General features: G+C 43.8%; 1 protein-coding gene across 3 annotated transcripts in view; it reads right to left on the reverse strand.

Moving 5' to 3' along the window:
* Nucleotides 1–26,718, reverse strand: part of LOC111968852 (collagen alpha-1(XII) chain-like) — an 81,188-nt gene that overhangs the window by 30,359 nt on the left and 24,111 nt on the right. For 2 of the 3 annotated variants that reach the window (XM_023994760.2, XM_023994759.2), the window contains exons 15-39: nt 25,798–26,064; nt 25,301–25,493; nt 24,970–25,091; nt 22,775–22,924; nt 22,484–22,603; nt 21,954–22,118; nt 21,572–21,718; nt 18,828–18,967; nt 16,152–16,281; nt 15,403–15,548; nt 14,860–14,989; nt 14,517–14,653; nt 13,428–13,557; nt 10,674–10,813; nt 9,080–9,212; nt 8,942–8,965; nt 8,619–8,758; nt 5,795–5,924; nt 5,383–5,522; nt 4,968–5,097; nt 3,274–3,416; nt 1,527–1,656; nt 1,269–1,411; nt 942–1,071; nt 410–529 (exon numbers count right to left, since the gene is read on the reverse strand). In XM_023994760.2, the coding sequence (XP_023850528.1) occupies nt 410–529; nt 942–1,071; nt 1,269–1,411; nt 1,527–1,656; nt 3,274–3,416; nt 4,968–5,097; nt 5,383–5,522; nt 5,795–5,924; nt 8,619–8,758; nt 8,942–8,965; nt 9,080–9,212; nt 10,674–10,813; nt 13,428–13,557; nt 14,517–14,653; nt 14,860–14,989; nt 15,403–15,548; nt 16,152–16,281; nt 18,828–18,967; nt 21,572–21,718; nt 21,954–22,118; nt 22,484–22,603; nt 22,775–22,924; nt 24,970–25,091; nt 25,301–25,493; nt 25,798–26,064 (3,480 nt within the window). The remainder of the gene's footprint in view (nt 1–409; nt 530–941; nt 1,072–1,268; nt 1,412–1,526; nt 1,657–3,273; nt 3,417–4,967; nt 5,098–5,382; nt 5,523–5,794; nt 5,925–8,618; nt 8,759–8,941; nt 8,966–9,079; nt 9,213–10,673; nt 10,814–13,427; nt 13,558–14,516; nt 14,654–14,859; nt 14,990–15,402; nt 15,549–16,151; nt 16,282–18,827; nt 18,968–21,571; nt 21,719–21,953; nt 22,119–22,483; nt 22,604–22,774; nt 22,925–24,969; nt 25,092–25,300; nt 25,494–25,797; nt 26,065–26,718) is intronic. The other variant, XM_023994761.2, reaches the window with a different exon arrangement.

Consider the following 26,718-nt stretch of genomic DNA (forward strand, 5'->3'; position numbering starts at 1 on the left):
GCATGCACAGACAAGGACACTCCAGGTCAATTAACAGCAGGCACAGACAAGGACACTCCAGGTCGGAATAACAGTAGGCACGAGACAGGGAAACTCCAGGTCAATAACAAGCAACCACAGAACAGAGGGACACTCCAGGTCAATAAACAGCAGACACAGACAAGGACCACCCAGGTCATAACACGTCAGGCACAGACAGGGACCCACTCCAGGTCAATAACAAGCAGACACAGACAGGGACAATACAGATCAATAACAGGAGGCATAGACAGGGACACTCCAGGTCAATAACAATCACATCTGTGACTTTCTTCTATAGCTGGATATGTATATTAAGTAAGCCAAGTGAATCTTCTTTCACAGCTGAATATAATAGTATATTAGAAGAGTAAAATAGTAGCTATCTGACCTTCAGGTGAGTAGACCAGTTTGTAGCCCACCACTCTGGAGGGTGCTGCGTCCCAGGACACCCTGAAGCGAGTGTACCACTCATCTGACACTCTCAGATTCTGAGGTCCTAGCATGCCAACTGTGGGGAAGAAAATACAGACCGTCAAAACATATTAAAAACATATTACAACATTTTTAACATTAATATCACAGCCATGCAGTCCCAAGCTATGACTTTGCTTTGATGTGGTGTAATTTGTTAGAGGAAATGAGACTGGGTATTGGGCAGCTCTAGTGTGAGATTTAACATTGGAGGGCAGCCAGTTCAAAAGTTTCTGGTATTCACAGGCAGACTGAACTGAAGCCATGTTTCTGACATCCAGGATAATAATCACTGGCTGAGTTTATAAAACTCCTGTACTGTGAATGTGTCTGTGTGTGACTGTAACTTACAGTATGTGTCTGCGAGCAACTGTGTTTGTGGAGAACCGTGTGCGTYTGTTTGTCTATCATGTTGAATAGTGGACCAAGCATAGAATGTGCTAGCGTACCTGTATGCCCGTCTCCATCCAGATCTCCCCCTGGTCCGTCAGGGTAGATGGCCTGCACGTTGATCTTATAGGGAGTGTCTGCATCCAGGTTGGGCAGGATGACGCTATTTCTGTTCCCAGGAACCATGGTCTACAGGACACACAGGCAAAACATTGTATTACTGTTCATTAATACTATTCAACAGGTACTTCAAACAGAGGAGAAATAAGGATCCTGACAACCTCCCCACACTGCGCCTTGGGCCACACTCTAATTCATGCTGTAGACTCATCAAGATGGTGTTTGATGAGGGTATCATCAGAAATAGCAGCAATATAGGTGCTTACGTGCTCCTCGATGGGGTCTCCAGTGGTGGGGGCGTAGGTAATCTTATACTGCTGCACAGGTCCCTCAGCATGTTCCCATGCCACGGTCAGAGAGCTGGTAGTGGCATCATAAACACGCATGTTCCTAGGGCCACTGCGGGGAACTGGGACGGGGATAATAAAGAAGTTAGCACAATATCAAGCATATACTTGGATGTGGATAAACATGTAAAGGCAATAGGATCTTATATATGATAGATAGTATATACTGGATCTTACGTGTTGTGCCCTTGTCTTCAGCCGGTGGTCCTTCTCCGTTGGCATAGATGGCGACCACTCCCACGTTGTAAGGCGTGTCCGGGACCAGCTGCTCCAGCAGGGTGGTGGTGGAGGTCCCAGGAACCAGGATCTGACCAGAGGGGATAGAGACACAGAGGTCAGCACTGAAGGACCAATCACAGTCTACAGCATGCATTACAGTGGGTTGGATTCAATCAAACTACAACTCTCGCACCCACACGTTTGATTCTCAAAACTAGAGAAATTATGATGAAGACAAGCATTAATAGTAATAATAAGGATAGMTGTAACTATCAACATTATTCTACATCAATTAGGCTAGCCTACACTGACACATCCAGATGGGGGAAAAGAGTCCTGTCTGAAAAGTGTATCAGCTGTAGGGGGAAAACAGCAATCATGCTGTAATGCTGTTTGACCCACGGTCCTGGCAGCTCTGACACTCACTATGACCCCCCAGTCTGACAACCTGACAGCGGTTTCAGTGTGACACCTCTATCAACTCGTTCTCACCTCACCTCACTCAACAACCACTTGTATTGATACTTCTCAGTGCTCAGTGAATGGGGGAACACAAGTATGAATTTTATGTCAATGATGTATGGCCCCTCCAGACAGTCAGGGCAATAACACACTGAGTAACTAACGTAATGTGTTGACAGTTGCTTACAGCAGCCTGGCTCCTCTGCTCTGTCCTCACTGGCTGGTGCTCATCTCTGTGTGTCTGTGTTCTCCCATACCAGACCCCACTTCTCTGTCTCTTGATAACATTATCAAAGGTTATCAGCCTCTACCCTGATCTTCTCATCTACCTGCCTTGTCCTAGTATCACATACAGTACAAAATATACAGGAGTCCACCCACCTGGTATTTGGTTTCCCTCTCTCCCTTTGACCCCAAACACAATTGTGTTGTGTTCAATGTGTGTATCTCTATCTCTGTGTCTCTGATGGGACTGTTTTTGACAAATGTCATCGAACCCTTACGTCGGTCATCGCTTTGGAGGGATTAATAGCAAAATGTTCTTCTCGAGGAGTAAACCCAATATGACAAGGCTGCTTTCCTAATCTAGTAGTGCATACACCTAACCTCCCTGTGTTAAATGTGATGGTGCATCGTGACACTGGCCACATGGCTGCTGACGTGGAAAGCTGGCCCTGGCACTGGAAAAGCCCAGCCCAAGTCCATCATAATATTCCCCCAGAAACACAATGTTGTGGCTTTATAAGAACAAAGAGAGTACTTCTAGCTATCAATAAAATGGAACAGCATCACTCTTTAAAGACCTGTTAAGTCAAAACAGGGTCTCAGTGTCTCAATGCTTCTCACAGATGTGGCTGTTTGTGCAATGTCAAGTAGCGGTTTATTAGTTGTTTGTGACATCCTTTATAACTCCAGATGTGGGCACCGTCAAGCCAGATAAGGAGGGGAAAAAGCCCAGACAGCTTCCTGTTTTAATTAATGAACATGAAAATGTGGCCTTAAACCAGTAATAGACTGTTAAATAAGAACCCCCACCAGAAAGACAGTCGATGTGGAGCACAAACAGGTTGATGTTGTTCTGTTCCTTCACAAAGAGCTGTAGTGATGGAAATCTGTAAATGGACCGAAGCGTTCCACTCGGCCACCCCTGCACACACCCCAAGTCACTGGACATTAACATTTGACCTCTGACCTGGGGCGGGGTTAATCAGAGACCCTATGGGTCTCCCTGGTGGTGACTCACCGACTCTGAGGGCTTGGTGCCGCTCAGGGGGGCGTAGACAACCCTGTACTGCACGACCTTGCCTGAGGCGGGATCCCAGCGCACATTCAGGGTGTTGGTGGTGGGGCCGAAGACCTGGATGTTCCTCACGGGGGTACGCTCCACTGTGGAGAGAGAGAAAGAGAGAGAGGGATGGAGGGAGGAGGAGAGAGAGAGAAAGAAAGAAAGGGAGAGATGGGGAAAGAAGAGAGTGGGGGTGAGTGGGAAGAGAACAGCAGCTGAAAAAATGTATTAGAGAGTCCAACTAAATTATTGGTGGCTGAATCAGACACTAGGGAATGTTCACCTTGAAGCCATCCAAGCGTTCACTGGGTCTATGTACAATACATACTAGTTGACTAGTATGATGTTTCCAGTCTTTGTACCACTCAGCATTGTACACTCATAAAGACAGAGTGGGAAGTACATGGGGAGCTTCTTTTCTTAGAGACCAGAAGTATTGGCCAGAAATAAGTAACAAAAGTCCTGGGCTTCACCCTGAAAGCACAGCATCAATGGATAGTCCACATCAATATCAATATTTTTTATCACAAATTGATAAAAGATTACTAAAGCCCAATTTAGATTTGATTAGCATCATTTGTCAGACTGCCTGAAGAAATATAGATTCCATTGAAATTGAAGAAGCAAGATGTAGAGTCCTATAATTCTGACAGAGATCAAAAGCTTGAAAGCTATCATTGATCGGTGTCCCTGGGGGTACATTCTGATGGATTTAATACAGGACAGATGAACCTAACAACAGGATAGACAGAAGACCATTAGGCTATGGCTTTGGTACCAGTAACAGTAATGACATAAAGTGACTTTTGATAAATATAGCCAGTCTAGAGAAGGCTGATGAATGGAAAGTGAAAAAATACTCTCAATTCATTCTCTTCCCTCCTCTAGTTTTTTCCATGGGAGGAGCAAATTACTCACGTCATGCTATCCCCCCAGCYGTGCTACCACAACCACTACCAGTCATTACACCCCATAAACGGACCCCATTACCTTAAGGCTGGAGACATCACTAGTGTTGCCAACACAGAGGAATTCCTTCCTGTGCAATCAGCCCACTAAAGACTGAGTCATACTGAGTGGAGAAATATAATTGTGGAAGAAACTGGAAGAGGGATGGTCTGTTTAAAATGGATGGTAACCAGCTAATAAACTAAATATAGTGTCTACAGTGAATCATACTATCTAGCATGGCATTGGACATTTTAGCTGTAAACAGATGACAACCAAAAACATGTTAGATCTTTTTGGCATTGCCCCCAGAAATAAAAGGAGTTCGCTTAATTTAGTAGGAAAATTCCGCTACAATAAAACTGGGACATATTTTGGGCTCATTACAAGAGTTTACTGGCATAAGGAGTAAGCAAGCCAATACACTAGACCAGAGAGTGCATGCTCTACAGAAATGCCAGGTCTCAAAGAATGACCAAACAAAAACCCAACTCATTATCATATATTGTAGCCTTAGCACACTGCACAATCTTCTGCTCAGGAAATGCTGTACCAAGACTGGTAGAAATAGAACTATTTTAGATTGTACACAGGCTCCTTCATTAAATTGACCATGGTACGTCATGAGAAAAGGGTTGTTGAGGCAGGTCATCTATACTAGATAACGTGAACCATCCTAACAGTAAACCTGTACATGGACTCACATGTCTTGCCGTTCTCAGACATGCGTTTGCCCTCTCCAGGGGGGTAGAGAGGGACCACAGTGACGGTGTAGAGGGTGTCAGACATCAGGTTCTTCAGCACAGTGTTGGTGGTGCTACCAGACACCTGGGCCTGTAGATACAACCACACAACAGGACTGAGTCACAAAGCTACACAGAAGTGATCTGTCTATATGAAATTTGGAAAAACGTAATAAAACACGATTAAAAAGAGAGAGAAAAGGTCTGGTAAAGGAGTAGTATTTTGCAAGTATGTTTGACTGTCTGAGTGAATCTGTGAAGTATCAGTGTATTGGTGTTTGTATTCTTTCAGCATTAGATAATGGATGTGATAATGAAAGAGTATGCATGCCATAGTGAGATTCGGTAGTGATTGGTTAGAGGTGGCCCAGCCTACCACTTCCTCAGCTCCTCCAGCGGTGGGCACATAGTAGATCTTGTACTGGCGCACATTGCCCTCGGCGGCCTCCCATTGGACGTTCAGGGTGCTGGTGGTAGGGTCAGTGACCTGGAGGCTCCGCACTCCACCCAGAGGCTCTGGAGAGAGAGAAGAAAGGAGGTTTTAGGATTCATACTATGTTAAATGACAACAATGAGCTACAGATGTTAAAATGTAAGTAGAGGTACAGAAGTGGCAAGTGGTAGGCGTAAAATCAATGTTTTACAAACACAGTATTTAGGGCATCTTTAACATCAGCATCTAGGTTACAAATGTAACCCCGGTTCCCTGGTGAAGCTGAGAGGACAAAAGGGAACATGATGTAATCATGAAGGCCTTAGCGAGGCCCCAGTTACAGTAGGTCACTCACTGGTTTTTCCGTTGCCAGAGATGTCCTTGCTCTCCCCGTTGCTGTAGATGGCTGACACGGTGATGGAGTAGGGAGTGTCGGGGGTCAGCCTGGGAAGCAGCACCGTGTTCTTCTTCCCTCCAATCTGCGTCTGTTGGGGAATGAAGACAGATTGAAATGACTGGGAGAGAAGACGGAAGGACCCTCACTTTGCTCACCTGGTCCATGATCACACTCAAGGCCTAAGGGTCGACTCATTTCGCAATTATTGGATCAACTCTAAATTCTTGTAATATTCCCTTCAGATTACAAATGCGTCAAATAGTCCATTCAATGTGGCCTCAGAAGAGATGACATAGGAAAAACAGTTGTATTATCTTATTGGATGTGGATGTCTCTGATTCCAGCTTCTCTCCCTTGACAGTGTATGTCAGTGTCAGAGACTTGATGGAAAGAATGCAGGTTGAGAAATACCAGACTGTTAAAAAAAATTGTCAGAGGATGCATCGAGCATTTTTGCACTTTGCTATTGTAGTGAGCAAGATCTAAGGTAAAGCTGTACTCTAATGGCCCTAACAGTGGGATGGGTTGTTTAAAGAGGTATGATTGATGAATTTACTGCATTGATTCTGATCAAGGAGCTGCTGTATTAAAAGGAACGATGTTGGGTTGCATCGCCTCACAGAGACGGCTGACTGAGTAAACCCTGTGTGTGTGTGCGTGTGCGTGCGTGCGTGCGTGCGTGAGTTTTCTAGTTTTTTTCTTGTCCTCCACAGAGTAAGTTAACCACTGACAGCATGCCTGGTGAAAACTTATCATCAGTGTCTCCCATTTCCTACGCAGACTTTTTGTCACAAATGAATCAAAGCGGAGCCTCTTGAGCTCTCCATACTTGTTGAAGATCTGTCAATGAACCAAAAACACTTGGCTAAGCTTGGCTCATTAGCTTCCAGCTTTCCAACAATGCCTCAATGTTTAGCGTGTGATATCATCACAGCAACCGAGGGACGGACGGCCACTGAACAGAACTGGGTTCTGTCCTCTAATTAAAAAAGGGAAAACATTTCATCCATTCTGCATGGGAATGGAAACTCTGAATGGACAAATAACTGACATAGCGCTAGCTACCCTTGACTCCAATATGGTAGGCCTATCACTTCACAGACAAGACTGATGAGAGAGTGAAATTCTCTAACTGCTTCCTTCCATTTACTGGATCTCTCTCTGTGTGCCTCCACATCATGCAAACTCTAAGCGCCTAAACATCTGGCCTGAGGAGAAAAGCCTTTCTGTCTAAACTACTATCCAGCTCTATAGAGTGGAGCAGCAGCGATGCCAGACAACTTGAAGGACCCTGTAAACACTGTCTGCAGTCAACGATCCCCTTGGTACCACACTCCCTGTCCTGTTACATTAACACACACACGCACATACACATACACCCTCAACCCTGCTGGGCCGACATTCCATCTCTGCCCCCCCTTCTCCTCCATCTCTCCACACTGATAACCCCACTCCCCTGGAGCTCTGGTCAAGGTTCCTGACCACCACGTGTTTCTAAAATGCATCAAAGCTGGGACCGAGAGACTGAAAAACATATTCTATATCAAGGCCATCAGACTGTTAAATAGCYATCACTAGTTGGCCTCCACTCAGTATCTTGCCCTGAATTTACAGTAGTCACTGTCACTAACCGGCTACCACCCGATTACTCAACCCTGCACCGTCGAGGCTGCTGTCCTACGTACATAGACATGCAACACTGGTCACATTAATAATGTTTACATACTGTTTTACTAATTTCATATGTATATACTGTATTCTAGTCAAGGTCATCCTTTTCAACTATTGCTGTACATATACTATTCTATCCTACGTATTCTTCAGATATACTACATATTCTATCCACATACTGTCCATAATGTCTATACATCCCATCACATATATATATACACTCCGGACTCCGACATTGCTCGCCTTATATATATTTTTTACATTCTTGCATTGTAATTTCAGAAAATGTCCATACTATATCTGGTGCTAATAGTGGAATGATAGTGTTTCACAGTATTCCTTACCCGCCATTGTTGTGATTGGCTGTGATATTCATCTATCTATTGTCAAACTGGGAAAGCTGTTCCGACTTTGTGGCTGTGTTATCTAGTGAAAATCGCGCTGTCATTTCCTGGTTGGTGAAATTCTACATTGTTCACTCAATTTCAGTTTATGTGAGAAAACAAGCACTGAGTAGTGTAGGAAATCATTGTACCATCTAAATCACTGTGAAATATCTTTTCAATAACAAAAAATATAGTTTTTACAGCTGTTTGAAAATGGTGGACCAAAACGAAGGTCCACAAGCTTCAAACAGAGGTTTTGGTCCACCAGCTTCAAACAGCTGTAAAAATGTTTTTTTGTTATTGAAAATATATTTCACAGCAATTTAGATGGTACAATAATTCCCTACACTATTCATTCAGTGCTTGTTTACGCACATAAACTGAAATATCACAGCCAATCACAACACAGCGGTTAAGTAATACTGTAAAAAATGATCCTTCCACTATTAGCGGTAGATATATTATGGACATTTTCAGAAATTATAATGCAAAAATTGCTGTGTGTTATAGCTTTAAATTGTGTCATCTGAACATTCTGGTGGGAGCTATTATCTTCCCATCACACAAACAAAGTGCCTCTGTGTCATGCTACAAGGTCTCCCTTCCTTATCCTTTCATCATCCAGAGGATGGTTAGGATTAAACGCTGATGTTAGCACTATGAACAGCTTGGAATTGTGATGCCCTAAGCTGACTCGTGTGGCTACTGGCTGGTTCTGGTTTTACCGACTGGGTCTTGCCCCCGGCGGTGGGGACGTATGTGATCTTGTAGTTCTGGACACGACCAGGGGCGTGGTCCCACTTGACGGTCAGAGTGATGGTCGTGGCATTGAACACCTGCAGGTTCTGAGGAGGCCCTGTGGGGGCTGGGCACGAACACAACATCATAAACAACAACATAAACTCTGACGTAAACACACATCCAATCAACACAGATCACCTAACTTCTGGATGGTGACACTTTGATAAAAATACATGTATTTGATTCAAATGAATTCTCTCTATGAGTGCTGTATGGATTTATGTTTGATTACAACAAATAAACTTACCAGGGGTGAAAATAACCTTGGACACTGCAGAGGGAAACAGAAATATAAAGAGTTATTGTTAGTAAATCTGATCTGCATGGGCAGCTCCTAATGTGTATTTATTGTAATGCATTAGATTAGATAATTAACTTATCTTACATGTTCTCTGGCTGCCCAGCAGGTCCTCACTCTCAGACTCGTCAGGGTATATGGCGGTGATGGACACGTCGTACATAGTGTCTGGTTGCAGCTTTTCCAACACGTTACTGGTCTCATCACTGTTCAGGATGGACTGGGAGACACAACACAAAAGGGCTTATAGACTGGGAGACACAACACAACAGAGCTTATAGACTGGGAGACACAACACAACAGAGCTTATAGACTGGGAGACACAACAGGGCTTATAGACTGGGAGACACAACACAACAGGGCTTATAGACTGGGAGACACAAAACAGGGCTTATAGACTGGAAGACACAACACAACAGGGCTATAGACTGGGGAGCACAACAGGCTTATAGACTGGGAGACACAACAGGGCTTATAGACTGGGAGAACACAAACAGGAGTTATAGACGGGAGACACAAACACAACAGGGCTATAGACTGGGAGACACAACACAACAGGGCTTATAGACTGGGAGACACAACAGGTCTTATTGGACTGGGAGAAACAACACAACAGGGCTTATAGACTGGGAGACACAACACAACAGGGCTTATAGACTGGGAGACACAACACAACAGGGCTTATAGACTTGGAGACACAACAGGGCTAATAGACTGGGAGACACAACACAACAGGGCTTATAGACTGGGAGACACAACAGGGTTTATACACTGGGAGACACAACACAACATAGCTTATCTAGACGGAGACACAACAGGGCTTATAGACTGGGAGACACAACAGGGCTTATAGACTGGGAGACACAACAGGGCTTATAGACCGGGAGACACAACCAACAACAGGGCTTTGTAGACTGGGAGACACAACAGGGCTTAAGATTGGGAGACACAACACAACAGGGCTTATAGACTGGGAGACACAACAGGGAGTATAGACTGGGAGACACAACAGGGCTTATGGACTGGGAGACACAACAGGGCTTATGGACTGGGAGACACAGCACAGCAGGGCTTATAGACTGGGAGACACAGCACAACAGGGCTTATGGACTGGGAGACACAACACAACAGGGCTTATAGACTGGGAGACACAACACAACAGGGCTTATAGACTGGGAGACACAACAGGTCTTATGGACTGGGAGAAACAACACAACAGGGCTTATAGACTGGGAGACACAGCACAACAGGGCTTATAGACTGGGAGACACAGCACAAAAGGGCTTATAGACTGGGAGACACAACACAACAGGGCTTATAAACTGGGAGACACAACACAACAGGGCTTATAGACTGGTAGACACAACATGTCTTATAGACTGGGAGAACCGACAGGGCTTATGGACTGGGAGACACAACACAACAGGGCTTATAGACTGGGAGACACGACACAACAGGGCTTATATACTGAGAGACCCAGCACAACAGGGCTTATAGACTGGTAGACACAAAACAACAGGGCTTATAGAATATATGTCGGCAATGCTTCCTAATCACAACTTTATTGAGAATACCAAGAATAATCAAATTCTGTACATTATACCAATATTCTGTACATAGTCAATCAAAATCTAATGTCACGATTTTTTATAAGTGCAAACCACCTGGATGGTTGTCTTACATATTGAAAGTTGGTGTCTCCTTTCTTAGTCCAGCCGATACGATAGAGGGCCACGTCATGAGCCCCATGGTCCCAGTCGGCTCTGAAGCTGGTCTGGGTCACCTCAGAGAAACGCAGGTTCTTAGGAGCAGGAACAACATCTACACAGAAGAAAGGAAAAATTAAATGGGAGAGATTGCCATGCCATTACCATACCCTATAACTAGGGCATCACTACACCCTATAACTATGGCATCTCTGTACTCCTGAGTGGCGCAGCAGTGCTTGAGGCGTCACTACAGACCCGGGTTCGATCCCAGGCTGTTTCACAGCTGGCCGTGACCAGGAGACCCATGAAGCGGCGTACAATTGGCCCAGTGTTGTCCGGGTTAGGGGAGGGTTTGRCCGGCCGGTATTTCCTTGTACCATCGCGCTCTAGAGACTCCTTGTGGTGGGCCGAGCGCCTGCAAGCTGATTTCAGCCGCCAGCTGGACGGTGTTTCCTCCGACACACAGCAGTGTGTCAAGAAGCAGTGCGGCTTAACAAGGTCGTGTTTCGGAGGACGCATGGCTCTTTACCTTTGGCTCTCCAGATTCCATAGGGGAGTTGCAGCAATGGGACAAGACTGTAACTACCAATCAGATATTACGAAATTGGGGAGAAAAAGGGGTAATTAAAAAATATATATAATTTAAATACTATGACATCCCTATAACTATGACATTACTATACCCTATAACTATTTATTTATTTWATTTTTATTTCACCTTTATTTAACCAGGTAGGCCAGTTGAGAACAAGTTCTCATTTACAACTGAGATCTGGCCAAGATAAAGCATCTTGTGCGACAAAAACAACAACACAGAGTTACACATAAACAAACATACAGTCAATAACACAAAAKAAAAATAGATATGGGGATGAGGTAGTACAGTGTGTGCAAATGTAGAAGAGTAGGGAGGTAGGCAATAAATAGGCCATAGAGGYGAAAATAATTACAATTTAGCATTAATACCAGAGAGATATATGTGCAGATGATGATGTGCAAGTAGAGATATACTGGGGAGCAAAAGAGCAAGAGGGTAAGTAATAATATGGGGATGTGGTAGTCGAGTGTGCTATTTACAGATTGGCTGTGTACAGGTACAGTGATCGGTAAGCTGCTCTGACAGCTGATGCTTAAAGTTAGAGAGGGAGATATAAAACTCCAGATTTTTGCTATTCGTTCCAGTCATTGGCAGCAGAGAACTGGAAGGAAAGGCGGCCAAAGAAGTGTTGGCTTTGGGGATGACCAGTGCAATATACCTGCTGGAGCGCGTGCTACGGGTGGGTGTTGCTATGGTGAGATAAGGCGGGGCTTTACCTAGCAAAGACTTATAGATGACCTGGAGCCAGCAGGTTTGGCGATGGATATGAAGTGAGGGCCTGCCAACGAGAGCATAGAGGTCGCAGTGGTGGGTAGTATATGGGGTTTTGGATGGATGGCACTGTGATAGACTACATCCAGTTTGATAAGTAGAGTGTTGGGGGCTATTTTGTAAATGACATCGCCGAAGTCAAGGATCGGCAGGATAGTCCGTTTTACGAGGATATGTTTGGCGGCATGAGTGAAGGAKGCTTTGTTGCGAAATAGGAAGCCGATTCTAGATTTCATTTTGTATTAGAGATGTTTAATATGAGTCTGGAAGGAGAGTTTACAGTCTAGCCAGACACCTAGGTATTTGTAGTTGTCTACATATTCTAGGTCAGAACCGTCCAGAGTAGTGATGCTAGTCGGGCGGGAGGGTGCGGGCAGCAATCGGTTGAAGAGCATGCACTTAGTTTTACTAGCATTTAAAAGCAGTTGAAGGCCACGGAAGGAGTGCTGTATGGCGTTGAAGCTCATTTGGAGGTTTGTTAGCACAGTGTCCAAAGAAGGGCCAGATGTATACAGAATGGTGTCGTCTGCGTAGATGTGGATCAGAGAATCACCAGCAGCAAGAGCGACATCATTGATATATACAGAGAAAAGAGTCGGCCCGAGAATTAAGCCCTGTGGCACCCCCATAGAGACTGCCAGAGGTCCGTACAACAGGCCCTCCGATTTGACACACTGAACTCTATCTGAGAAGTAGTTGGTGAACCAGGCGAGGCAGTCATTTGAGAAGCCAAGGCTATTGAGTCTGCCGATAAGAATGTGGTGATTGACAGAGTCRAAAGCCTTGGCCAGGTCGTTGAAGACGGCTGCAACCAGATTGCATAATGGAGAAGGTACGGTGGGAATCGAAATGGTCGATGATCTGTTTATTAACTTGGATTTAGAATATTTTAGAAAGGCARGGCAGGATGGATATAGGTATATAACAGTTTGGGTCTAGAGTGTCTCCCCCTTTGAAGAGGGGGATGACCCCTATAACTATGACATCACTATACCCTATAACATCACTATACCCTATAACTAGGACATCACTATACCCTATAACTAGGACATCACTATACCCTATAACTAGGACATCACTATACCCTATAACTAGGACATCACTATACCCTATAACTAGGACATCACTATACCCTATAACTACGACATTACTATACCCTATAAAAAAGACATCACTATACCCTATAACAAAAACATCACTATACCCTATAACAAAAACATCACTATACCCTATAACAAAAACATCACTATACCCTATAACTAGGGCCCAAAAGTTTTTGGGGCCTATAGTACTGAGTAGGACTTCCATGGAGTGTAACCCCAGTGTGTTAACCCTCACATAGGCTGTGTGACTGTACCTGTGATGGCTGTGTTGAGCATGGGGTTTCCAGCTCCATCATTATAGATGGGGGTTACAGCCAGGACATACTCAGTCTGAGAGATCAGGTTGTCCAGGGCCTTGGAGGTCACACCTCCCCCCACTTCAAGCTGCAGACCAAAACAACATCTCTGTTTACATCAAGCCCTACAGTCTGTCACATTATTCCAGTGTAAACCATGTTAAATCATTTACTTGTATTAACAACTGAATAACTATTGCATTATTTTGTAAATGGAGGGTTAGGGTTTGTCATGAGTAATTCTGTTTTCCTCATCATGGTCATGTTGAATGCCTTCCAAAATCATTTTCCGTTCTCATTGATGAGTTCCAAAGAATCTGTGAGAGAAACTGTGGGCGTCTTTGTATACATCTGACGAGACAGCATGTTATCTCCACTTCATGTGTAAATCCTTAGCACACGCAGAGGTGGAGACAAACAATCAAGTAAAAAAATATATATAAATATATATATATATGACAGTCAAGCACAAACATACTGCACTGGAAAAGTACCCCAAACATATTTCTAAATGCACAATAAACTTCTCTGTTTCTTTTCAGTACTCAGGAATCGCACGATCATGGCATTTGGTACAGGAGGTCATTCCTTCTCTGTCAGTGGTGTGATCCTTCCACCAGACTCCCGGTCCAGTGGGGTGATCCTTCCACCAGGCTCTTGGTCCAATGGTGTGATCTTTCCACCAGGCTCCCGCTCCAATGGTGTGATCCTTGCACCAGGCTCCCGGTCCAGTGGTGTGATCCTTCCACCAGGCTCCCAGTCAAATAGCACAGCCCCAGAGGTCCACTGCATACCCTTCTCACCAGCTGCCCTTCCCATTACGCTGTCTAATGTCATATCTCAAATGATGTGTAAAAAATATCAATATCAATCTGCTAGCTGACATAAACAGAGAATGTGCTCAGCACAGGAGCTGGTGTCTGCTGTGACCAGTAGGAGAGGAAGCTAGGCATATGTTTCTGCCCCCAGAGGGAGTATGTAGAGTACAGAGTATTCCTTTCACTGCCGTYTGTATCCAACAGATGTATTGTGATTGTCGTATCTCACCTCTTTGGCCTCTCCCTCATCAGGCGTGTAGGTGATGATGTATTTGAGGACGGCACCTGGAGCAGCATCCCAGTTCATCTTCAGGGTGCTGTGGGTAACGTCTCTGACCCTCAGCTCTCCCGCAGGGGGCATGGGCACTACAGAGGGGACAGAGATACAGATCATGAGGCTCACCAAATTACATTATTACTTTAATCCCTTTCATTCCATAAACTAGGGAGTGAGGAGACTTGATTTACTCTATACGAGTTAGGATCTGTCGTGCCTTACCCTCCCTTAGGGCACTGAGCGCAAAACATTAATAACAACATTTGAAGGTAGAAGAGTACTGTTCTGTACGTACATGTGACTCCTTGCTCGGTCAGGGGGTCGCTGGCTGACTGTCCATGCAGGGCTAAGACAGACAGAGTGTAGGCCGTGTTGGGGATCAGCTGCACCAACTGGACATCAGTCGTGTCCCCTCCAACTCTCATCTGCAGGGGAGGACCATGACGGAACAAACATAGTTTACAAGGCTCACTGTCGTTCAGACAGGCAGTTTGGATGAACATGTTTCCACAGATTAAGGGTCTTAGGCAGTGTCAAGTGTCATATAACTTATCTAAGTGTTTGCCAATACTACAGATGATCTAATCCTCTTGATTTGACACCTCAGGAACTAATATCATGCCAGAGTAAGATAAAAAATGTAATAAATAATTCTGTGTTTTGTTGTCTCTGCATCCATAAAAGGAAAGTTATTCATCACTGCTCCTTGACATCTGCATGCTGTCAGGAGACATTGGCAGGGGACCGGTATATCTGGTCATTGGCAGCATCCGTGTATGTGTGTCAGTGCAACAGTTGGTCTGGCGTCTCTCTCTTTCTCTCTCAGTTGCCGTCTCACCTCTTTCTCCACGGAGGGCTCTGTGGCGTTGATGGCTCTGTAGAGTAGCATGTAGTTCGTGGCACCCACTGCTTCCTCCCACTTCACCCTCATGGTGGTGGGACGCTCCTCATAGATGATCATCTTCCTCACTGCGCTGAGGGGCACTGGACATGGGAAGAGGGAGAGGGAAACACTTAGATTCTAAACACACACAATCCCATCCAAAAACAAAATGTTTGCAGTGAAATGTAGCCATGCAGATGTCATGTGCCTATTCAAGTAGTGAGAACTAAACAATGAGGTATTTTATAGGAGCTTTTATGGAGAAATAACTCTTAAAAGAAAATTGCTTCATAAAATCACGCTATTCTAGAGCACAAATAAAAGAATAGCGAAGAACAACATTAAAAAAAACTAATTCTTGATGCACATAGTGGGCGCAGAATAACAGCATGGTTTTGAGTTTGAAACGGTGTTTCCCCCTTTGATTACAATAATATCAGCCTTATATGGTATCATAAATAAGACAGTGTTGTTCTTTCTTTAACGTTGAAAACAGGGACCGCACAAGCACCACAGGAACATCCATACAGTCACAGTGGTGTGCTGAATGTAATGGAAGAAGACTTGTTTTACAGTCTCAAAGACATCCATTGTTGATCCTATAGAGATTACGTGTGGGACATACAGGTATGTTAAAGGACAGTAATGGACAGGTACAGTATAGTGGATCAAAGAAGAACACAGAAAAACAGATTAGGACTCACAGGTGGTATCAGAGCCCTTCAGTGGGTCGCTGCTCTCCTCTCCGATGACAGAGTAGACGTTGACCAGATACTCAGTCAGTGGGTTCAGGTTAGGTAGGATGGCTGTGGTCACAGAGCCATCAACAAACATCTACAACCAGACAACAAGAGTAAACATGAACCAGGCGAATACAGTATGAGGTTGTAGAATGACTTGGGATGTCTATTTTAAGTAACCCCATTGACAAGCATGGAAAGGTTGGTTTCTGTTGGAGGACAAATAAGCCAAACAATACAACAAAGTACAGCTATCAGTGTTTCCTGTGTTGATGCTACTGGTTTTCATTGAACCAGAAATATGACCCGTTTCTGGAAGCTAGGCGTATGTTGCACGTCACTACTTTACAGGAGAGGCATTTGAAAGTTTTTTTKGTTTTTCAGAAATGCTTGCTGGAACATGTGAACTTTCATGTGCCTTAATAACAAATGTGTATGCCTTTTGTAAATACGAATGCAATTGTTAAATAACAAGCCTAGTTGGTTTAGCCACGGAAAATACAGGAACCTTCCCACTAGCCATGCTTCTGTTTATAACATGAGCTGCTAAGTACTGTATGTGTGGATAATCCTGTCTACTGCAGCTTTTTTTGAAAGATATCATGAAGAACTTAATTTTTTTTGCAATTGTTCTCAACATTGCTGCCCTGAAGTTAATAGCGCTATTGCCAAAGCTCAGTGGGAAAACATTGTGTTGGAGTACTTTCGAGAGGATAATCGTGCAATGCTGACTCTCTCTGACTCTGAAAATGAATCAGACAATGAGGAAATCACTGATTTAGGTCAAAACCTTTTCATTGAACCAGACATTGTAGAGTCTTCTGATGACAATGGTGGGGAAGAAACGGTGTCGTTGTCATGGAAGAAGTTGGCCTGAGTTTTGAAATCAGTGGAATGCCAAGTGGAAGCAGAGAGATGATTGCCAAATGCGGAGAGAGTCTGTTGTATAAAACACTTGTCTCCGGATAACAACTTCAAACTAAGGGCAACCGTGGCATGCATGACAAAGGGAGAAGCGTTCATCCATGTATACAGGTAAGAGTCTAGCGACATTTTTAGATATTATATGTTTCCAATTTTGTGGAAAGTCATTTTCATTGCAAGTTAAAGTATACTGTTAACTAGCTAGCTAAATTTAGGTAACGTTACGTGTATGATCTGTGTAGGAGCTCTAGAAAGAGGCCCGAGTTCCAGAGTTGGAATTCCGAGTTGGATGACCATTCAAATCGATTTTTCCCAGTCTGAGTTTTTTTTGGAGTTCCTAGTTGTTTTGAACGCGGCATTAGAGTGGGATTATGGTTCATTGTTTAGCTAGCTACATGTATAAACAAAAGACTCCACTATCCAAGAAACCATTTCACTGTACCGTTTACACCTTCTGTATCCTGCGCATGTGACAAATACATTTAGATTTTATTTTATATAGTGTTTGTTTACCAGATACGGTAATGTGAAGAACAGTTTGACCTGCACCAAAGTCAGATTAGGATATAGGCCAAGGACTAGATAACGTTTATTTTTACTACTACTTTTTGCTTCTACTTTCACTACTTTTAGTCTTGAAATCTTTGGTTGTTTAACTACACTGTGAATCCTTAGAGGATGGGTGTGGCTACGGCTGAAGAGGGTGTGAACGATGGTGAATGGGTGTAGACAAAGAAGRACTCTCCAGTAGCTGTACCAAATATTCATGGTCCATTTTCTCAAAAGTGGGGTTACAAGTTCATTAACTTTCAAAGCAGAATTCCTTTCTCATTGTTCCTCAACTGTAGTGTATGATATACCATGTACTTTTATCCAATGTAAAAAAACACAATTTCAAATTTTGCTACRTAGGACCGAATCCAGGTGGTGGGTCAGAAATTGGTTGTAGGAACTCTGAACAAACTCTACACTTTCCAACCCACTCTGTTTCTATTTAGAAGAGTAAAAAACAAACAAAACCTCGATCACACACTAGACCACTGCATCACAAAACCATGAGAGTTGGAATAAAATAAATACTTAGAAAAATTAAATTGGACTCCAAGAAGTTGGAAGTTAGCTACCCCATTCTAGTACACTGGAGCCAAGACCCAGCAGCTGTCAGATAAAGGGATGAAATAAACAAAACAAACCTTTTTTGCCACTAGTACTCTAAATTGAAAGCCTTGTATTTTGTGGTCTTACCCTCTGTCAAACCCATTTTACCAAACACCCTCATACTGAGCAGCCAACACAAGCTTGAGGAAGTGAGGTGGGAGAGTTTCTGGGGTTTCCCTCTAGTCTCTGGCAGATCAGAGGCTAGAACTAAACCCAGGACAATGAAAAAGTCTTCCCAAAAAACTGCCCATAATGTCCTCAAAGCTACATGTAGGGTAGGTGTGGGGTCAGGGTGAATACTTACAGTATGTCATCTCTTCTATCTTTATTTAGCCAAGTAAGTCAATGAGAACAAAACCTTTACAACTTGCTTCCATCCTCAGGCCCATGGTGGGAGTGACAGAGGGGTTTGGGTGTTGATAGAGGGGGAGTGACAGAGTGGTTTGGGGGTTGATAGAGGGGGAGTGACAGAGGGGTTTGGGGGGCTGATAGGGGAAGAGTAACAGAGGGGTTGGTCTTTGATAAGGTTGTGTTAGGGTGGAGGTTAAAGGTATGTACCTGCTGAGGGCGTCCAGACAAGGTCATGTACTCCACACGGTACTTCTCCACTGGACCTTCAGGGCCTGTCCAGCTGGCACGAAACGAATAATGGGTCACCTCTGAGGTCACAAGGTCCGTGGGTGCCCCGGGACCACCTCCTATAAGGGAAAAGGGGAGAGGGGGGGTCAAATCAACCCAAAGCATAGGATCTCATTGTTTATTATATGTCACTTTATTCCTAGTTAGAGTTGAAGTCGGAAGTTTACATACACCTTAGACAAATACATTTAAACTCAGTTTTTCACAATTCCTGACATGTAATCTTCGTAAAAATTCCCTGTCTTAGCTCAGTTAGGATCACCACTTTATTTTAAGAAWATAAAATAAATAATAATAATAATATATTAAAATAATATTTATTATTTATATTATTTAAATATTTATATTTATTTCTTTCATCACATTTCCAGTGGGTCAGAAGTTTACATACACTCAATTAGTATTTGGTAGCATTACATTAAATTGATTAACTTGTGTCAAACGTTTCGGGTAGCCTTCCACAAGCTTCCCACAATAAGTTGAGTGAATTTTGGCCCATTCCTCCTGACAGAGCTGGTGTAACTGAGTCAGGTTTGCAGGCCACCGTGCTCGCACACGTTTTTTCAGTTCTGCCAACAAATGTTCTATGGGATTGAGGTCAGGGCTTTGAGAGGTCAGGGCCACTCCAATACCATGACTTTGTTKTCCTTAAACCATTTTGCCACAATTTTGGAAGTATGCTTGGGGTCATTGTCCATTTGGAAGACCCATTTGTGACCAAGCTTTAACTTCCTGACTGATGTCTTGAGATGTTGCTTCAATATATCCACATAATTGTCCTCCCTCATGATGCCATCTATTTTGTGAAGTGCACCAGTCCCTCCTGCAGCCAAGCACCCCCACAACACCCCYACAACCTCCGTGCTTCACGGTTGGGATGGTGTTCTTCGGTTTGCAAGCCTCCCCCTTTTTCAACCAAACATAACGATGGTCATTATGGCCAAACAGTTCTATTTTTGTTTCATCAGACCAGAGGACATTTCTCCAAAAAGTACGATCTTTGTTCCCATGTGCAGTTGCAAACCATAGTCTGGCTTTTTTATGGCGGTTTTGAAGCAGTGGCTTCTTCCTTGCTGAGCGTCCTTTCAGGTTATGTCGATATAGGACTCGTTTTACTGTGAATATAGATACTTTTGTACCTGTTTCCTCCAGCATCTTCAGAAGGTCCTTTGCTGTTGTTCTGGGATTGATTTGCACTTTTCGTATCAAAGTATATTCATCTCTAGGAGACAGAATGCGTCTCCTTCCTGAGCGGTATGACGGCTCCGTGGTCCCATGGTGTTTATACTTGCACACTATTGTTTGTACAGATGAATGTGGTACCTTCAGGTGTTTGGAAATTGCTCACAAGGATGAACCAGACTTGTGGAGGTCTACAGTTTTTTTCTGAGGTCTTGGCTGATTTCTTTTGATTTTCCCATGATGTCAAGCGAAGAGGCACTGAGTTTGAAGGTAGGCCTTGAAATACATCCACAGGTACACCTCCAATTGACTCAAATGATGTCAATTAGCCTATCAGAGGCTTCTAAAGCCATGACATAATTTTCTGGAATTTTCCAAACTGTTTAAAGGCACTCAACTTAGTGTATGTAAACTTCTGACCCACTGGAATTGTGATACAATGAATTATAAGTGAAATAATCTGTATGTAAACAATTGTTGGAAAAATGACTTGTGTCATGCACAAAGTAGATGTCCTAACCGACTTGACAAAACTAAAGTTTGTTAACAAGAAATTTGTGGAGTGGTTGAAAAACAAGTTTTAATGACTCCAACCTAAGTGTATGTAAACTTCTGACTTCAACTGTATATGTACCTGTACATATCTAACTCAACTACTTCGTACTCCTGCACATCGACTCGGTACTGGTACCTGGTGTATGTAGCCAAGTTATCATAACTCATTGTGTATTTACTAAGCTTTTATTATTACGTGTTTTACTTTTCTGTTATTTCTCTATTTTCTCTCTTTCAGCATTTTTGGGAAGGACCCGTATGTAAGCATTTCACTGTTAGTCTACACCTGTTGTTAACAAGCATTTGATTTGTCTTTCACAGATTTGGACACAGCTCCCTAGTAGAAAATCCAGTTGACAGACAGACAAAGACTCTTTACTCCAGACGGCTGCACGCCACGTCTAAAGCCTTTTCAAAAAAATAAAAAATAAAAGGAACTTCTCCCACATAGTATCCAGTTCCAGCTCATTCATTTGATTAAGGAGCAGACTATTTCTAATTTCAGAGAGGATCAAATAGAGCATCAGGGGAAAGAGGACTAGATTCTATATTATTTCCAGTGGTAGGATGGCATTCAGCTCCTTGTGTTGTCTCCCCTGGTGCTCCAGACTTGCAACTCTATTGAGGGTCTCTCTTAGTCATGACCTAAATCCTGTTTACATAACTACAGCCTCACACAGATCCAGATCATCGCCCGTATTCACAAAGAGTCTCAAAGATCTAGGATCAGGTCTCCCCTCTTATTCATTATGAAATCAAAGGCAAAACTGATCCTAGATCAACACTCCCGCTCTGGAACATTTTGTGAATATAAGCCTTAGCACTAAGCATTAGTATTAAGACTAAGGGGTGTAACCTGCATAGCCAATAAGACTGTCACTTTATTAACAGTCACGACAAGGAGTTTAATGGAAGGCTGAAGGTACCTGGTCCCTTGACGCTGTTACAGAGGTTGTCAGTCAGGTCGTCCACTATGTCCAGCAGAAAGGAGAAGTCGGCCACGTTGTACATGTGGATCTCCTCCGGGTCAGAGGCGATGGACCTCAGCTCATTCTCGTCAGCGTTCTTCACACCTAGGAGGAGTCAACAAGGGACAACAGTCAAGTCAGCTATCCCRTCTTAGAGCAAGGTGAGGCAAAAGTGTGTAAGGAATAATTCTAGGGCAACTCGAGCATTCACACGCTACTTCAAGACGACAAAGATAACTGTCATTATTCAAGTTGAGATGGATACAAGGAGTGTCAGATGTCCTATCAAGTCAAAATAGAACAACGGGAAAACTTCCYAGTGAAGATGGCAGAGACTCACCGATGGCATACAACTCAATGCCCTGGTCACGCAGGTTCTGGGAGTTGGCAATGATGTCATCCTGAGACTTGCCATCAGTGACCAGCACTCCGATCTTACGAGCGTTGGGTCTCATCCCAACATTCTCCTTGAAATTGTTCTGGAGGATGTAGTTCAGAGCCAAACCTGCAACGAAGACAGAAACATTTATTTATCACACTGATTATACGCTTTAATAATTTCTCTGAGGCCTTTCCAACAAGGCAGCTAAACAGAATGCAGATTATTATAAAATACATTGTAAGCCTATTAGGAACAACAAAGTTTTATTTGCATAATGGAGCATACAATTGAGTTCAGTTCCCTTCACCCTCTGGCTATCACACAAAYAGCTCAGCTGCCAAGAACCAAAGCAGTGGCACAGTTTTCATTGTGAAGTTTACGAACTGGAACCTTTTTCAGTTGCAAATACAAGCACGAACATGATAGCGTTAACAGTATAAAACAGTAATGTCTGCATTGAGGTTATAGATGTAGATTAAGTACAGTACCAGTGAGGGTGTTGCCTCCTTTGTAGGGCAGGTTGGCTACAGCCTCCAACAGGGAAGCCCTRGTCCTGTGGGCGTTCAGGTGCCACTCAGTCTTAGGGTCACCACTGTACTGGGCCAGACCTGGGAGAAACACACAGAGAGCCTCTGTCAGATCAGATGCCATGTAAATCTACACAACATTATAACACCTACAGAATTACTGGAGAGTGGAGCTACAATAGTGTTATCTACAGCAGGGAGCAGGAATGCTCATATCCTGTGAGACCTTAGGCACACTGAGGTTCAACCTACCGATCTGGACCCTGTCAGGGCTGATGTCAAAGACTCCCACCATGCGAGAGATGAAGGAGCGAATGGTCTTGAAGTTCAGACGGCCGATACTCCAGGAGCCATCGATCAGCAGGACTATATCAGCCCGTGCTTTGGTCTTACACACCACATCTGAGAGGTCAGAGGTTACAGGTCAGAGACACAGAAGAGAACAGTGATGGGCTCTAGTTATTATAATGCAGTTTCCGTTATATTACAGGTGAAGTTATGAGGGCAGACATGTCATGGAGATGGCTCAGAGATGTTTAATAATGCATGGGTGTGAAGAGAGGTGAAGGAGTAGGAAAGAAAAGAGGTCATTGACATGACATTGTTGACATGGATTCACAGAACATCACACACACTTCCCAAAAAGAAAAAAACACATCTTTCTCTTTACAAGCAAGCAGTAAAACACTTTCTATTCCATTTTTAGGGTTACAAGTTATTTTCATCATACACATTTCATTTCCAGGTGCCGATATAATTATTGTCTTCTTTCCTTCAAACAAGTTGAGACTGTTCTGTCTCTCTCTCTCTCTCTGTGTGTCCGAGGAGTGTTCTTCACTGGCCACTGCTCAGCCTCTCCCGGGGAACAACAAAAAGAAGCTCTCCTGACATGATATACGAGGGTCTCCTTGGTGAGAGTTACTGTGCATTCCTCACTGGCACAGCTCTCACTGTTTTCCAGACACCTGTGGGATGAGAAGAAGGCCTCGTCCCCAGTCCGTTAAGACTGCAGAAGCGCGGCAGCAGCCGCACACAGATATTGTGCAATCTGCCACTGTCTGCAATTGAAAACAGGTTACATGATGTTTGATTTACAGACTAGTCTTTCCTTCCCCCCACAGATAAACAGATGTCCAGCGGAGTGTGAGGGTCCTAGAGTGGCTGAACCGTGTGTCGTTCGGATTACAGGCTGTTTTAGTTAGCTACACAGTCGTAATAAAGACACTTATCTAAGGCTATCGGGCGAGACTACATGGGGAAGTTTTATCGGCCACGGCAGATGTTTGTCCTTTGACTGCAATATGCATTTCACCAAATAAATAAATTCACATCCAGTCTCTGTTTATGGCACTGTAAATTCAATGTTTGGTTTACTTGTGCGTTACAGCACAAATGTATCTGTGACTCAAAGAATGGTTATCTATTATTTACAGGAAAAAACACTTTGAATGTGGAAAAGGAGACAAGAATTTCCATTACTGTCTGGTGTAAAATATCTTCAGAGTTGAGGGAGGCTGATGAACGGATTACTTCAGACCTAATCCCTCTCTCCTCACTCCCTTCTTACTCTCACTCCTCCAGGATTGGGGATGGGGGGACTGAATTGAGGAGTACAGGGTAAGGAGAAAGGTGGAAATGGGTGTAGAAGGGGTGTTGCCCCCTTTATTAAATGATATTATTGTGGGTCTTGTCACTGTATCTGCTCCCTATTAGAGGAGGCCTTCCAGTCAGCTGAGGGTCAGACTGGCCTCTCTGGAGCCTTCCATCAAACACATAACATTTTCCTCCTTCTCTCTCTTTCCTCTCCTCTCCTCTCACTCACTGCCCTGCACCACGCCACGCGCTCACACCCGGTAGGTTGTAAAACACTTGTAATTGCAAACAGCTTATCCTTTTTTCAATTCTACTGCTCTTAGCTGCCGCAGGATCCAGAAAAAGGAACCCAAAGTGATGAAAGAAGCAAGCAGCCAACAGATGGAACAGTCGTTAAATCTGTTATTTGGTGAGACAATTAGCTTTGAGGAAAGGCATTTAGGGCAACTCATCTGTTTTTATGGGGAGAGGGATTAAAATGTATACCCCCACTTTGGCTATGGACGCAGGAGACACAACATATATATATATATAAGGTCTTAAGTATCATGAGGGAGATTAATAAAACAATAAAAACAAATCTTATAGGTCATTAGGGTTGTTGGGTTCTTTGAGGAAAATGTGTTATTTCGCTTTTGCCTCTAAAATGGATCCCAGCTTTTTTTTATATACGATTCCTGCATACAAATATTTACCTTAAGCATGACCCTTTACTTTTTAACATGGCTGCCGTGCCCACGCCTGCTGATTGGCTGTGCATAAGATAAATTMTTTCCAGTGTAGTCTCCTGTGTAGTGCTGTGTTGCTGTTGCTGGCTATGATTATTCATGTAGGGGTTTGAGAGTAGGCATTACCTCCATCATATGGTGGTGGTTCAGGGGCATCAGAGAGAGTAGTCTTTTCCTCTCCATCCAACGGCTGGCTCTCTCCTCCCTCAAACATCCCAAACACACTCACTGTGTACTTGGTACCAGCCCTGTGAGACAAACTTAAATCAGTTACACTTCATTCGTCTCAACAGGTTTGTCAGTTTGTCTGAGAGATATGACTGATAGACTGACACAACAAATTGCTGAACTAATGAAAATGCGGCATAGCTCAAACTACAGTACCTGTGCAAATGAATACATTACATGTGACAGTCCATCTGATATACTTTACATTCCAGTCCAAGGATAAGCCTACCTGAGCTCCTCCAGAACCACAGTGTTGTCATAGGGTCCGACCAGCAGCTCTCCCAGGTCTATATCATTCCCAATGGGGTGGAAGGTGACCTTGTAGCCCTTCACCTCCCCTGGAGCGGGGTCCCAGGTCACTCTGAAACTGGTCCTAGCAGGCTCGGAGGTCTGCAAGTTTCTAGGGGCTTTGTACGGTGACACTGGAACAGAGAAAATTAAGATTTGATATAAGCAGAAGAATATAAAGTGGAAGTAAAATGTGGCTAAACTATTACAATTACTAGTAAAATCCTAGTTCTTAGCTGCCTATTTGGAGACCCATTCTCTCCTGGGCTATCCTACTGCAAGCATCTGTTTCATGCAAGATTTAGTAGTTGATGATGATAAGTACTTGATATGAGTCTGCATAACCCTCCAGTGACTAACTACTGTACAAGACTCCCCTAAGCTAACGTAAGCAGCACAGAGCACAGTTCAGTTGTGGTTAATGATAAACCAACGTACGTGTGGTTCCTACTCCTTGCCTTGCTTTTCCTTCACCCTGCTTGTACACAGGCAGCACTGTGATGTCGTAGGTGGTCATGGGTGTTAAGCGTCTCAAGATGGTGTTGGTGGTCCCAGCGGGCACCTTGGTGGCCAGCTGTCGCCCTCCCGACGCCGGCTTGTACGTCACCCGGTAGTTGACAACATTCCCGGGTGCAGGCTGCCATGTCACCTTCATGCTCTTCTCCGTCTCCTCGGAAACGACAACAACTTTTCCGGCTGCAGACACTGGGAACACAAATGAAAGAAAATTAATGCTTGATGGATTGATTTTGGTATCATGCTGCGAGTTTGAGCAGAAAGTAGAATTGGAATGCATGCCAAATTGCTGCCTACATTTCAAAATGGTACGAAGCCATGGCTTCTTCTGGGCAATCTAAACATTGACACGGTTGGATACCTCCAAGGTTTTCACGGCGGTATCTGTTCAGTTTCCATATGCTTGTGAACACAAATCCATCCAAACATAGTTTTATTTCCCAGTCAGACCATACACTGACCAGACTCTGCTTTACTAGATTGTGTTGAGGTGGTGRGTTGTACCCACTGTGTGTTTTATCTTTCCATACTATGACCCCAGTGTGTTTTTGGTGCAGGAAGGACAAGTGTGAATTGCCAAAACCCCTAAACGAGCTCAGGAAAATTTTCAGACAGCTAGACTTCAGAGAGAGGAGTTTTATGGACGGAAAAATGCAGCCTGTCCAAGTTTTCACTGCGTGGTTTGATCCAAATGGACCTGTCCTGTTAGCGGAGACAGAGAGAGGGAGAGAGACAGAGACAGAGAGAGGGCTGGTGGTTCTGGTGGAGGAACCCGCAGGGCTAGTGACCATAGATATAAACCATACAATCCTCYGGAGGTGCCTCAAGGTTGTTTTCGGTGTA

The sequence above is a fragment of the Salvelinus sp. IW2-2015 genome, linkage group LG9, assembly GCF_002910315.2.
Source record: "Salvelinus sp. IW2-2015 linkage group LG9, ASM291031v2, whole genome shotgun sequence".
Classification (NCBI taxonomy): Eukaryota; Metazoa; Chordata; class Actinopteri; order Salmoniformes; family Salmonidae; genus Salvelinus; species Salvelinus sp. IW2-2015.